The sequence below is a fragment of the Diadema setosum genome, chromosome 6, assembly GCF_964275005.1.
Source record: "Diadema setosum chromosome 6, eeDiaSeto1, whole genome shotgun sequence".
In the NCBI taxonomy this organism is placed as follows: Eukaryota; Metazoa; Echinodermata; class Echinoidea; order Diadematoida; family Diadematidae; genus Diadema; species Diadema setosum.
This window is the reverse complement of record NC_092690.1, coordinates 30188462-30204365: the sequence shown is the minus strand read 5'-3', so window position 1 is coordinate 30204365 and position 15904 is coordinate 30188462. Positions and strand designations below refer to the sequence as shown.

The 15904-nt window shown below is 35.5% G+C and overlaps 1 protein-coding gene across 1 annotated transcript; it reads right to left on the bottom strand.

The window, feature by feature from the left end:
• Positions 1–3067: 3067 nt before the first annotated feature.
• On the bottom strand, positions 3068–13395 carry LOC140229712 (uncharacterized). Its single transcript, XM_072309953.1, has 7 exons — positions 13344–13395; positions 11475–11612; positions 10481–10690; positions 8621–8926; positions 7453–7776; positions 6741–6872; positions 3068–3189 (listed from the first exon to the last, which is right to left on the bottom strand). The coding sequence occupies exons 1-7, from the start codon at positions 13393–13395 to the stop codon at positions 3068–3070; spliced, it is 1284 nt and encodes a 427-aa protein (XP_072166054.1).
• Positions 13396–15904: the final 2509 nt, after the last annotated feature.

The window sequence follows — 15904 nt, the reverse complement described above, 5'->3', positions numbered from 1 at the left end:
GTGTTATTACTTTCCTCTTTTTTTAATTCGTTCGATCCAGTCATAGCTCCTCTACGGTCTGTGTCATTACTTTCCTCTTTTTCGGACTGGTTTGATCCACTTATACCTCGTTCATGGTCTGTGTCATTACTTCCCTCTTTTTGGAATTCGTTTGATCCACTAATAGCTCCTACACGGTCCGTGTCATTACTTTCCTCTTTTTCGGATTCTTTCGATCCACTTAAAGCTCCGCCACCGTCTGTACCATTTCTCTCCTCTTTTTCAGATTCCTTTGATCCACTTATAGCAGCTCCTCCAAGGTCTGTGTCATTACTTTCCTCTTTTTCGGATACGTTCGATCCAGTTATATCTTCTCCACCGTTTGTCTCATTACTTTCCTCTTTTTCGGATACGTTCGATCCAGTTATAGCTCCTCCACGGTCTGTGTCATTACTTTCCTCTTTTTCGGATTTGTCCGATCTAGTTATAGCTCCTCCACGGTTTGTGTCATTACTTTCCTCTTTTTCGGATTCGTTCGATCCAGTTATAGCTCCTCCATGGTCTGTGTCATTACTTTCTTCTTTTTCGGATTCGTTCCATCGACTTATATCTCCTCCACGGTCTTTGCCATTACTTTCCTCTTTTCCGAATTCGTTCGATACACTTATATCTCCTCCACGGTCTGTGTCATTACATTTATCTTTTTGGGATACGTTCGATCCACTTATACCTTCAGATTCTTCCGTCATTTCAACTCTAGTTGAAGCCATCAATGGGACTGTCATGTAAGAGAAAAATCATTCATATGAAAGCAAAGTCGCAATCATTCGTCTGTCTGAGACCGTGATGGGGGGGGGGGGGGAATGAACTACACTGTACGCGGCCCTTCTTTGACAAAAGGAAGCAAGTGACATTTTTATGAATATTGACTTTTTGATTGATTGGGCCTATTAGAGGCATGCTCTATGTAACTTAAAAATCCAAAAGTTAAATATAAGCTAAAGTTATATTCGGGTGGCAAAGGAAAAAAAAATGTACATAATCGCATGAAAAAATGGCAAAGGAAGCAAGTAACAACCCCATGATATGATGGACACTTGCTTCCCTTTGCCAAATCATTTATACACATATTTATACACAATCTAAAATACTTTGGCAAAAGGGAGGAAGTAACATCGTTATGATATAATTGTCCCTTCCTTCCTTTTGCCATTTTTAATGTTTGCTACAAATCTATATTACTTTGGCAGAAGAAACAGGTACACATTCTCATGATATGATTCTCACTTGCTTCCTTTTGCCAGATTTTTCATGCTTGCTAAAAGTCTGATATACTTTGGCAAAAGGAAGCAAGTGACATGCTTATGATATGATTGTCACTTACTTCATTTTGCCATTTTGTTTAAGTTTGCTACAAATTTATAATACTTTGGAAGAAAGAAGCAAGTAGCATGCTCATGATATGATTGTAACATGCTTCTTTTTGCCAGATTTTTCATGTTTTCTACAATAATACTTTGGAAAAGGAAGCAAGTAACATACTCATGATGTGATTGTCACATTCTTCCTCTTGCCAGATTTTTCATGTTTGCTACAAATCTATAATGCTTTGGCAAAAGGAAGCAAGTTACATAATAGTGAGTTTCTATGGGAATATCAATACTCTTCAAATTATCATAAATGTATCACAATATCATTTGCACCAATACCGACATTATTTCTCATCACAAATTTCCATGCTGGGGGGTGTACCCCACAAACATGTTATTTTCACTTGTAGCATTTGTACTCGATGTTACTTGCTTCCTTTTGAAAAAAGTAGGGCAGGACGGTTAACGTACACTCCCAACATACATTTCAACCTAAACAATACAAATCTTTCATTTTGAAAATATTATTTTGATGAAACAAGTCATTGGTACGACATTTACACGATTCTCTATGAATAATAGGATAATGAAATGATAATATTCATTCTAGATATGAAAAATGAATATTGCCCAGGCGAGAATGCCATAATTCAAATAGGGTGAAATGAAATATGAATGTAACATTAATAAAACATTTTTGGGAAAGCAAAATTTAACTTTATATATTATGCCGATATTTTTTTTTCCCAGATTGTACGGCAAATTAAACCAATATGCAAATTCCAGGTGCGTTTATCAAGAAACAAACCTACAAATTTAATTTATGAAACTTCTTCCACGGCTATATTATCCAAGGAAATGTTCCTGGGATAGGTTTTATAAGGGATTACTGAAACATACATTTAGTTGTTGTTTTTTTTTAAGATTAATTGACAATTCGTTAGCTGTTGTCCAGTGAAGTAATTTCTTTAACTCGATCAATCAATAACTCATTATCTAAACTAGAAAAGAAAAATACAGTTTTAGAGTACAATTGAATCATCAACAAATAATAAACAAGGGAGAATACTTGATAAATTTTCTGTATCATTGTATCATTCTGTATCCAGCATTATTGCTTTAAAATAGTTCCAAAATGTGAGTTTTGGATAGAAACAACCACTGTACAAATTCGAATCCGTAAAATCAATTAAGAAATGTTAGATACACAAAATGTAAACTATAGTTATAATAAAAGTGTTGCCAGACTAAACCGTTTACAGTTATGGTTTAATTAGAACAGATACTGATATCTCCATATATTTTAGGCTCTATTGCAAAAAAAGAAAAAGAAAAAAGAGAATGGATTATTATGTATATATGGTAGGACGTTTTGTGATACAACCGACCTGTAGTACAAATATGCATTAAATGTGATATGTTGAACATTTTTTTAATCATCCTTCCCAAAGGTAAACTAACCATGTGCCAAAGGATCAACAATATAATTAATGGATTTTCTTAAAAGAATTTTATCAATATTATTATAGCCAACACTCTGTTACAACTCTTTAAATTCTGAACTATATCAATTGGTTCGTTCCTGTTTTTCTTATCATTCCTCTCCTTATTGACACTCATTTTTGTGAGTGATGTCTTATGTGCATTCTAAATTTTGAAACGTATCAATGATGAAACGTGAAGTACAATGTAGTCCTGAACGTGTCATAAGACATGTACTAATTCGGCAAATTGATTTCTAGCTTCTTGCATTCCTCCACAAACTTTTTCCGTTCAGAATGCATATTCACCGGTGAATAATTCCAAGCATTAATCTTGGCGACGGCAGAATCCCGATCATCTGAAAGGTTTGGGTGGAGGGTCTAGAGCACCTACTATTACCATTCTTGACCTTTGATCTATGATCGGTGAAACATAAAACTTAAAAGCCCGTCGGTTGAGTTATAACAACCCTTTTGTAAGTCTAAAGATTGTTGTACAATAAGTGTTTCTGTCGTTCAATCATTGCAATGTGTATGATATTCCGGTCTTTTAGTAGGACAACCTTTCACAAACTATACAAAGATATAATGGATAAGCAAGGCTATTTGCAGTGTATCGCTTACTTTCTTGTTCTGACAGTGTCCGTTGCTCATTTTGGTTGGATACGCATGGCTTTTCAACGGTCATGGGCAACAGCTCTTCCTCTATCTCTATTAAAAACGAAAGCAAAGGTAATAAAAAAAAATCGAAATGGATGAATCTGTCAAAAGCTTTGCAATAGCAAGTGCGGTATATCACCTGTTTGAGATATTTTTAGTTTTTATTGAAATATTGATATTTCCGCGGGACGTAAATGACCATCTAATGTTTGTCCATCCTGGTATTGAATAATCTCACTCTTGTTAACATTAGAAAAAAAAATCATGAAATAATAAAAGCTCTAGACGGGAATATCCCATCAAATACATTCCTGGTAAGTAGTAGGCAAGTGTAAATGGCTGTTGTAGTCGCTACCTCTTTCGCATATTTCCATTCTCTATACGATTTCATCATAATTCAGTAGAAAAAAAAAATCTAGACAATAGGGTATGATACATAGTCCCCACACAAAGCAACAAAACTAATAATTATCTTTTTCCCTTCCTTCTGCAATCGTGAATTTGGCAAAGAACATTATCTGATCACAAGATCTTTTGCCCTATGCCCTTAGGCTAGTACAGGAGGCAGATGCTTGATGTCTTCATTCATCTAGACTTATCCTTATGGGCGACAATTTTAATGACGGCATTTTAGCACAGGGTTCAATGCAATTTTAATGAGCATCCATTTTGGAACATGTATAGACCTATTTATGTACACATTTATTCGTATAACAAAGGCTTTCTATCGGTCTTTCTCGAAACGATGGAAAGATAGCTTGAGAACAAAAACTAAAGTAACAAAGATGAACAAAAACAAATAACAATTGGGCAATTGATTTGAAATTCGGCATATGTGACTGTTATGATATGTGGGTGTGCACAATTCATCATTTGTTCACGTTGAACATTGAGTCGTTGTGGTAACAGTATAAAAATTAATTGTTAGCTGAGTTTACATTCTCGGTGTTTGATGGGGTATTAATCACATTGAGAGATAGTTTCAGTTTTGATTTGTACACATGTGCTTCATTTTTATTTTTATGCTGACGACAATGATGATTATGTTCTAAGAGATTACAGGCTTAGGGTTGGGGGTCGGTGGAAATCGAGGAATCTCCTACATCTATCTTGACGTATTTTGTTCAGTTTTTGAAATTAACGTATGAATAATAATTATTTATAAATGAAGTCAAGGGTTGGATGATTATATTGGAATTGTATAGTGTTTTTTATGTTTTGAAGTTTGATAAGGATTATGGAGTTAAGGGGTGGGGGAGAGCTAGGGTTGAGTGATAATTTTTTAATGATTGTTAAATGTTTCTTAGGGGCAACATATGTGGGTTCACATGCCTACGGGCAATAGTAAATGTGTTTACTTTTGTGTGCCCTGACCCTCATGTAGTCTCCTTTCATTTCATTTTCACTTTGTGTAACGTGTACAGTACATTGTATCCCTTGTAATGTTCATTCTGGTTTTTGTTTCATGTTTATGATGTTAATGATATGTATCCTATATTCTTTACCTGGTCGAATAAATAATAATAATAATAATAATAACAAAACGAAAAAAATACTGCATATCAACACTGTATATTTACTTCATATTAAAGTAGGATTTTAAAGCCCCAGTAGCTGGGGATTCATGGGTGTAGTCCGATTAGTTCGCTGCCCACCTTTGCCATTCGAAACCAGAAATTTAGCCACCTTATTGTTAGCATTATTTACTTACATATGATATCAGTGATAGCACAATGTATTATACAACAGATCAAGGCCAGCTAATTCACTTCATTATGTCCCTTTGCTACGAGTCTATACACATACATCTGAAGTGTTTGTTTGCAAAAACCGATAAGTCCATTTTTGAAGATTTTTAAGTACGATCTCTGTCATAAAGTACAAAATAATACCTTTTAAATGATATATTGGTCACGACATATAAAGGTATATTTTTGAAGTTATGGTCAAAAGAAGCAAAAAAAATCTTATTATTCTCTTTATTTTTCTTGACCTTTAAACGCAAATATCTCCATTTGGCAAATATGGACTTATCGGTTTTTGCAAACAAACTCTTTATATATACATATATATGTGACCGTGCACCTCAAAACGAACATGAAGTCGCACACACTGATTTTGCGTGAGGACTGAAAATAAGTGAAATGGGTCAGCCCAGCCGAACTTGACTATTTCATATTTTCTGAAAGAGCGGGTCTTCTTTTACATTATGCTAAAATTTGGTATCATAAAACGGGCAGAAAAGTGTGTTTTTTTAGCAGTTTATTTCGAACATTTTTGGTAGAATAGTGTGATTAGGTGTGTCTTTAGAATCCCTTTTTCATTTCTGAAAAACCTTGTCCACACTCTTCACTTTCAACTCTAATAGCTTTTAAAAGGATAGTGCTACTGCTTTGAAAGTTGGCATAAATTATGGACAGAATAGGTTAATGAGGCATGTTTAATTTCAGTTTAATCTGATAATCCCTTCATTGTTGTTACCCTGGTGGTTTACTTCCTGTTTTTTCGTCCCATTCATCGCACAGCCAGCACGGTTTGGTAAAGATTAAGCGCTTGAATAGACACTGTACTTCAGAGCCTCTTTTCTCAGTTCCTACTTTTCCTGAGTTTGTGCTTTCTTTCCAATATTTAGATAGGTTAGGAGAGTCCATTTGATTTGAGTTATACATCATTTTGAAAGCTTAAAGTCTGTTCTTTCATAATATGGTCTTAACTAAAAATTCATGTCTAGCGACTTTTTGTTTGTTTTGAGGTGCAGGGTCACATATATATATATATATATATATATATATTATATATATATAATTTAGCGTTACTGACGAAAAAAAAAGAGGTAATGTCTATATTATAAATACAACCTTGCAAACACTTACGAAGGATTGATATCAAGTATCATCCATATTCACTCTATTATCAGCATATTCATGATAAAAAATGGGATTCATAGGACGAGATCTTGCCTTTTTTCTTGAATTATTTTGAGAGGGCATGTATTCTTAAACATATATCTGATGACGTCAAATTCAATTAGTCTGCTCCAAGTTTCATTATTGATGTCACTGCAAACTTGTCTCAATAAATTATGTTGTTGTCTGTGTAAATTATTGCATTTCGTTATACCTTTTTTCAGATAACACATAATAGTTAACTTCCAAAAAGTAATGTTAGTTACTAAGAAATCAATTAGGACGCTTTTATAATATTTTTTTGAACTTTCCCATTTCATATATACGGACATAAACATCCATACCTTTCTTGGGTCCATCATCTCGTATCCTGTTGCAACCATTCCGTTTAAACAAGAGAAAACATAGGAGACCCAAGACGACAGCAATCACAGGCATAACAATTATTAAGATAAGTGCGGTCCGTGAATTTTTTTCTGTTCAGGGATGAAAAAGGAAATTAGATGAAATAAGTAGGAATGCTTTATGTATTGTAGGGACGTTAAGGAGAATTGACATATTAGAGAAGACGATTGATACATGATATGCTTTGGTGTATGTGTTTGCGAGAGCTGTTTCGAGATATGTATTTGACATGTGCGATTGCACGCATAAAAATCTTGTAGAATGTGTCCTAGTTAAAAAAAAAACAAAACCGTTTCTAAAGTCCGTTTTACAAAAAATAAAACAAAACATATTTAAATCAAATAGTTCTCGAGTTCCAATGAAGCAGCAATAGTCAAAATTTATCTTTTTTCAAAGAGGAGAAAGAAGTTTATTTTCAAAATCAGGGAAGAAACTATTCATACGCACACAAGATTTAGATAAGACCGATGTGATATTTGCAACAAGATGTCTTTACTCTCCTCCATGAATGTGCTTTCGAACTTATCGTAGCCAATGTGTTCTTTACTTCATGTTGGTAAAATTTGAATTGACATTGAATTCACTTTCAATTTTAGTCATATGTAAAGGTATGTGTGTGTGTGTGTGTGTTTTTTTTTTGTTCTTTCTTACCAGATTTCACTTTCACAATTATCGTTACACTTGCAATTCCGTGCACTGCTTCTCCGGTAGCATTGCATGTAAATGTTTCGTTGCTCCTATTTGGGCTCATCGAAACTTTCGCGTAGAGAATTTGGTTGCTGGTACCATCCTCCCGTCTCTCGATGATTGCTTCAAGGAGCGTTAGATTTGAGTTCCCAGCCACTGCCATTGATATTGGAACTTCAGGTTTTGCCCCGCGCACTGTGCACGAAAGGTTGAATTCTCGGACGTTCACTTCTGTACTACAATGAGTAAGTCCCTGACAGCCATCAAAGGTAGGACCCTCCCCGTAAGCTGTAAGACGGTAAGCAAACAGACATCACGGAACGTGAATAAAGAACATTGTTCCTATGTCAGATTATCGGGGGGGGGGGGGGGTTTGTCGAATCGACGAACCCTGTTCAATTTCTATGTCAACGAAACCTATGTCACTTATGGCATATACACCTAATTTGAATTTTGAAGGAAAACAAACTGTCGGATTAACAGGTCATTTGGATAATAAGCTTTGTTTAAACGTAACAAAATAGTAATAATTCGAATTGGCGACAACTGTTTGATTTGTGGAATCTTTGGAATAGTGCAAGCCTTCGGAAAAGACAATAATCAACCTCAAATTGCAATCATGGTAAAAAAAAAAGCAAGAACAAAAAACAGCATACTCAAAATCACACACACGGTTAATTCATTACTTACTTTAAATTTTCATGCAGTGAATTTATAGTCGACAGACTGCCGGCATGACACGATATGCAAGTTATCGTGAAATAAAAATTGCAATTTTTCGGGTCATTTGATCATGAATTTGTTTGGCAAGAGCTTCATACGAACAGGGAAATCAAGCCGTTAATCAAATTGTGTGTTCAGAGACCCCCCCCCCCTTGTTCTCATTAAAGATAAGAGCCGGGCATCATGAAAGAAGGCTTCACTAGGTGTCTTCCTGTAAGATTTTGGATCTTGGCTAAATTGTAGACTGCTTTTGAGCCAGTTTGCCTTTCCCTCATATAATCTTCAAACATGGATATGTTCCAACTATTTATCTTTTGTTGGTTGGTATGTGGGATGAGAGCAAACACGAAATTAAATGAACCTTCCGAATTTACTTCCAACCAGCACGTATCCCATAGCAAGTACATACCATTCACGGTAAGCTCCGTAAAATTTTCCCAACTCCTGGAGTCATGCGTGAAGATTTCGCACTTTAAAGTTGCTTCGTCCAGGACACTGACTTCCCGTATCGTCAGACTAAAATCCTCCTCCATTCTGAGTCCTCTATCTGCGTCAGAAGGGGAGCTGAAGATACCATCTGTATAACTCGCTACCACCTCTCCACTTGATTCATTGACCCATTGGACCCGATAGGGCGTGTAAGGAAGCTCACATGGCAATGAAGCGGTCTCCCCCTTCCACACTGTCAGTGTCGGTGTTGTCTGCATTTGAAATTCTTGTTGTTCACATGGAGGAAATATTATTGTTACATGCGTACTATAGATTAACATAAATCTATGCCCTACTCCCTTTAATGAAAAATAATTGTATCAATATAGTATGGCCCCAACACATGCATTTAAAGGGGATGGCTAGTAACCGATCAGTGGGAATCAGTGGGAATGCTGGAGGATGATTGTTCCAATCCTTGTGGGATTCATTTAAGAGTACATTATTGAAAGTGAAAATTATTTGCTTCAGAACGGTCTCATATTCAAGTAATGTGCAGATTAACGCCCCGTCACTGGCCAGGCACGCTAACCTGGAAACATTAAACTGCACATTATTTGACTATGAGACCATTCTGAAGCAAATAGTTTTCACACAACAATGGATATATAATATACTCTTAAATGAATCCCACAAGGATTGGAATAATCATCCTCCAGCATTCCCACTGATTTCCACTGATCAGTTACTAGCCATCGCCTTAACGCACATACTGCCCACACACCGCACTGACTCACACCCTCGTTTTCCCTCTGGAGCAGAATATTGCAATGTGAAAAAAAAAAATACTTTTCGTGAGGGCAAACCTGAGCTATATCTACAATGAGTTCATCATACCAGTCAAGCCATGCTTAAGCTGACGGTCTCGTGCTTCCTTGTTGACTCACAGGACAGTGTACTGCCTTTTCTGTATTGTCTTATGCAACTAATACTGTTTTACACCGACTTTTGGTATTGTGTTTAAAGTATAAACTACACTTTTAAGTTGTTTATTTGTCATTTGGTTATGCTCTTGTTTAAAATTTTCACACCCATGTAAATTCATTTGATTTGAGAAACAAATACGAACCAACGAACATCTCATCTGGGATTGTCACTGTCATTTTATACTACCAAAATAATATCCAATGGTAGTGATAGAGACATAACAGCAAATATAGCAGATTTCAATAACATTAGGACATGACATGATAGTGATAACACTGAACAAGTCTAAGATAGTATTTTTAACATGAACGTCAAAGCTCGAATACATAATGTTAAAAATAAACATATTTTACAAGAACAAGCAAAACAGAGTCATTATTTCATCTCCTGATCAAAATACGGGAAGAGTGTACAAACACAGGCAAGTGTTATGTCATGTCACTATTAAACTGCATGACATTGATACATGTCGGATAGGACATAAAATTGAGGTCCCGTGTGTGAGGGAATAACAACTCATGCACGTAAAAGATCCCGCTTCATTCATTCATCGCAAAGAGCAGGGTTTTAACCCGGTGAAGTGGACCCAACTCACATCCAACTGGACCCCATTGAAGACCAGCTAAACGTAGCTGAATATGGGCTATCCAGCCATCTTCTCAGATGGAAATAAAAAAACAATAATAACGAAACAACATAATTAAGCAGATAAACCAGAATAATAATGAAATTACATAAGGCAACAAACGCATGAGGATCTGTCAGATGTCAGTTTATGCACTGTATATGCATTAGGAGAGATACTTTTCTGCAGCTTCTTGCTTCAATACTTGTAACTTTTGATAGAACTTACCATGAACAGTGACAATGATGTTGTTGTGGATGAGTATGCCCTCAGTGTTCACGACACTACATATGTACTTGCCGGCGGTGCCGAGTTCGACACGTTTGAACACAAGGCTGTAGTCATCAGTTAGATCTAGAATACCTTCCTCGATACCAACACCACCCTTCACTCCATTAGAAAATGTTATCAACTCCTCTGTAGTATTAACAAATTCATCTGTAACGAATATAGATCAGGGAATTAGATTACAACAAAAATAAGCTATACGGGCATCCACAAGTACAACTGAAAATAATATTGTTTCATTTTGTAAGGTTTGGAATTATTAAACACTGCCAAGATGTGATTCATAATTTTCCATACCCGTCACAGCAGTAATTATGGCAAGATAAAACCAGGTATTCGCGGTTATCAGGGAGAATCTGTGTTTGTTAAAGTTATTTCTATAGATGGATCAGCTGGTCGGATTACGAAAAAAAAAAAAAACTTTAATTATCGTTATCCTCTCCACATTTGTAATTGTAAAGATATTCATATAGACGAGACAATTAGAAATGGCGATGCTGAACGCATCAGCTTTATTACAATTTATGACTGATAGATGAATTACCTGAAAAACGCGGTAAACCTTAGCAAACGGCTTTCAAAAGGCCCCTCAGACATCAAAAGCTGAGCAAAGGAGAACCACCATTAAAGAATGTTGTTGAAACGGGAAGTTTCATCATTTCCACCTAGAGCTTACATTGAAGATGTCTTTGAATGGGTTGCAAAATGGATTTGTAACATAATGCCAGGTATGCATGAATATATATTCTGCATTCAGTCATTAATCAATAAGGTATTTCTACGTATAAAAAAGATAAAGCATAGACAAAGGTAACAAAACTACAAAATAAAAACATTTTATAAAAACAGTGAAGGAAGCATTTAAAACACAAAAATGCAAGAAGAGCCAATCACATCGTAGTATGCAAGATTGTTAACCATGACACGACTTTACCTTTCATCCAATAGAGCACCGATGGGTTTCCTTTAAACCTACAAGGAATGCTACTCATGTCTTGTCCTTCCCAGAAGACAGCGTGAGGTTGAGTCAATACGACACCTTCTGGTATCACATTTTCTGATCTTACATGGCCTGCAGCAAAGATGAACATGAGTTTGGAAGTCACCAAACGTTATTCATAAGCTGTAGGTTTGCAGACACTTTCTGGTTTGAAATAACATTTCAAACTCTGGTTTATAAATAAAGATATGATCATGGCTACCTTTGACTATGACCATCTAGACAATGTTATCTCTAGAGAAATGAGCTGAATGCGATGAGTTTATATACATTCATTTTGTTAAATAGCCCGAAGTGCAGCGGTACGTGGAAGAAAGACCATGTTCGGGAATACCTACCACGAGATAAGACTGCATTTCCAACGTCAAATATATTCCTTTCCAATTTGAGTTTGCAATTTGCGGGGGAAAAAAAAGGAAAGGGTTAATTTTCCGCAGTCGTGAATGGGAACAACCCAGTAATAAGCCAGTTCGTAATTAGCTCATGTACACATTGGTACAAATGACCTTTCTTTTTTCTCAGTTGGTTAGGCACTTCACTCGTTTTCAAAGCGGCATAATGCATAAGTTTGCCCGACGTAACAATCTATGGAATTCATGTTCAAACAAAGAATGAGCTTGCGTTTAGAGCAGGTGATCAGAATACTCTATCAGTTGACAACTTAGCAGGCATTCATTTCATTGTTTTGTATTGAATGCAATAATAGCCTATTTCCTTTAATACTGCGAAATACCATGCTTGCTGTCAGGTGGATGTACTGGCAAGCACCAGTAGATAAAGATAACATGAATAATCATCGCATCACAGATGCTTATCTCAGTGAATTTACAAACCAAAATGCCTGTTGGTACAAATGACCTTTTTCTGCTCATGCGCAAAGTGGAATTACGAACTGGTCTATTGCCAAAAAAAAAAAAAAAAAAAAAAATGCACTGCCACCAAAGACAAATATGTGTTGGTTTTTTTTTTTTTTTCATATCCCAATTTTAGCAGGAGGTGCTAAGAGCAGCTACCTCATCAAACATGCAAAATTGCGTTTTAAGCAGCTCCTTCAGAGTCCGTGGTGTTTTTGTTTTCTTTAACATTTGTCTAATTTTTGTTAGCAATTTTTTTTTTCTGACTGATCAGCTAAGAACTGCAGAAACAGCAAACTAGCCCATTTTAAACGTTTCTTTACTGATAGTCATCTTTTCAAAAGATTACTTTCCCGAAAATAATTAGATTTTGATTGATGAAAAACAATGAATAAAAAACAAATACAACCTGTACATGCGCAGAATTGAGTACATGTACATATGACATATTTTGTAAAGGCACATGCCAGGAAGTGAACTACGATATATTTAAACAATACATGCATATTTGTTTTATCTCAACTTCTTTTGTCTTCAGCAGCAAAAACTTGCAGGGAACGTCTCCGAGGGTGAATTTTGTTAGTGCGTGTGTTTGCTTGTGTGTGTGTGTGTGAGTGTGTGGAGGTGCGTGTGTGTGTGTGTGTGTGTGTGCGTGTGTGTAGGCGCTTCACTATTAAACGGCATTTTTTTTTTGCTATAGACACCATTTAAGGTGGAAGTATCCACATGATTTGGCTCCAGCCGGTAACAGCTTGTATTCGACAGAACAGAAGAACTCCGCGTACATTGTACATGGTGACAATCAGAGAAAACAGCTTAGTACAAAATAATATAAAGTAACGGCTGCTCACACGAAATTGCTTCTACTCATGCGGCAACATTCACATTAATTGGCGGTTATCAAAAAAAAAAAAAAATGTGTGTAAAACACCATGTCTTGACTACTTACCGTGGTAAATAACTGATATGATGACCAGAAACGTGATTATGGTAAACTCCATTATTGCAACGAAGGTAGCTTTTAGAACTGGATTTGACTAACATATGGAAGAATGGGGCAACAAGTCAATGTGGTTGGTAAAATCAACTCCTTTTACCCTCAAGCAGCAAACCGACGCGGTTGCGTGAATGGCCTATGATTTTAATCAGATCGTACATATTACTCAGCACATTAGCATTGTAACTGCATTGGCGTCGTGTCATTTGATATTGTTTGAACAGATGAGTAGAAGTCTGCGATCAAGGTCCAAAAGGTTTTTTATGTGAAACCTTTGTTCTCTGTACTTTGTATTAACATATATTTGTATATATACCTACACACATACAAACAGACGCAAATACACACCCACATACACACACCCACACACACACACACACACACACACACCAAGACACGTCACGCACGAACATTGAATAGACCTATAATGTGTATGTTTTGTGTCATGTCTTTTTGAAAACACGAATGATACGTGCAGTATGGTTCCTTTCTATTTTTTTTTTACGCTCACAATTGCCAAACAATAATTGGCTGCGCTTACAAATGCATGAAAAGAAGTGAAATATTATCAATACTCTACTTAAGACATGCCTGGTTAGATTGTTTAACTACATAATATTAATCTCAGAAGTACATTGCGGATCAGCCATACAGAACTCAGTATATAGAGGTCGTCCGATGTAAAGAACTCTGTGCTTTACTACTTTCCGCCTTTTGCTTTTAGTTTGTCCAACACAAAGAAGTAACTAAAGTGTTATGTAGTCGTCGTTTTTATGACAGCATTCGTGCATATTGTATTTGAAAAAAAAAGACTGCCCTATGCAGATGAATGAACACCTTGTACCGTTTTGAATAATGTCCTCTTTTTCTTTTTTGTACAGTGGAAATAAATTAATTATGGAATTGAATTGAATTGAATTGAAAAGTGGTAATAAGACTGAGGTGACCAAGCTCCTATATGTTACATGACAGGAAGGTGCCATGTTGCAAATCCGGTAAGTCACCGGCACGACCAAGAAGTCACCACTATTTCACCAATGCTGGTAACTCATACAAGTTTTTTATTTACAGCTTCATCTTTACGCAATAAAAAAAAAAGACAACGAACACACGTATAAGAAACATCTCAGCTTGTGAATAGATTAAGCACCCATTTGTCTATATATTATATATATATATATATATATATATATATATATATGAAGAGTTTGTTTGCAAAAACCGATAAGTCCATATTTGCCAAATAGAGATATTTGCGATTAAAGGTCAAGAAAAATAAAGAGAATAATAAGAAAATTTTTGCTTCTTTTGACCATAACTTCAAAAATATACCTTTATATGTAGTGACCAATGTATAATTTAAAAGGTACTATTTTGTACTCTATGACAGAGATCGTACTTCAAAATCTTCAAAAATGGACTTATCGGTTTTTGCAAACAAACCCTTCATATATATATATATATATATATATATATATATACGTAAATATGCGAATACCTGATAGTAGTGTATCAATTTTAAACATAATTCATCGAAATGCATAACAGGGTGTGCAATAACAGTCCTATGAAGACAGTAAAACTTGATCAAACTGGGCTGTGGCTTATGCCATCGTTTCCCCATAACAATGAAATATGATTTTATTAATAAATTTGGAGCAGTTATACGTAAGGAGGTAGATGGAACTGGGGGCCTTTTAATGGTGATATACTAGTAATAGGGAAAGAAAGATGTATATCAATATGCGCTTTGAAAATTTTTATTTCGTTCGTTTCTGTGAGAAACTTCTCCACAGCTAGTCTCATGTAGATGGCAGGTCCCTCAAAGGAAAAAAAAAAAGAGGAAGAGGAGACAATTAAAATGAAAATGTTCATAATAATACACACAAAAAGATCTCCAGATGCATACAGAGAGTTCACAAAGTTTTACAAGTGCACACATATTTTTTCCTCAAAGGTAATGCTATATGACACATGAGTTGGCTTCCAAAAACAAAAACGACCTAAAATTACCACAAAAAAGAAGGGTTTCTTTAACAGATTCATTTCATTTCATTTCATTTCATTTATTTCATTCTCTCTTTCTTTTCGGCAAACATAATACGAAATGAATCAGAAGATATAACATAGGCATGTATTCGACTTTACAAGGTATATAATAGATAGCAAATACAAAATTATACATGCATACCGGCAAAATACAAAACAAAAAAACAAACAAGAACAAAGAATTGAGAGGTTCCCTGAAAAAAGCATGCTTGTAAATTGTGGACCACTCAAAGGATTCTTTATGTGAAAATATATGTTTACAATGTTTACAAAGACAGGATAAAACAAAACAAAACAGAGCAAGACAAGAGAAACACACGACATTACATGACTTGACAGAAGGGTATACCATTGAAGGTGATATAGCACAAAATAAAAATGAAACGAAAGGAAAGAAAGAAAAAGAAACATGAAAGGAAAAGCCAACACGCTGAATATCGGGATTGAAAGAGGGAATTGAGGTG

Excerpts from the sequence above, each read along its gene's own strand:
- LOC140229712 (XM_072309953.1), bottom strand. The coding sequence starts at position 13,395 with ATGGAGTTTACCATAATCACGTTTCTGGTCATCATATCAGTTATTTAC. Across the intron at positions 11,613-13,343 it reads CATATCAGTTATTTACCACG|GCCATGTAAGATCAGAAAAT; the intron begins GTAAGTAGTCAA and ends TCTTTGCTGCAG. Across the intron at positions 6,873-7,452 it reads AATTGTGAAAGTGAAATCTG|AAAAAAATTCACGGACCGCA; the intron begins GTAAGAAAGAAC and ends ATCCCTGAACAG.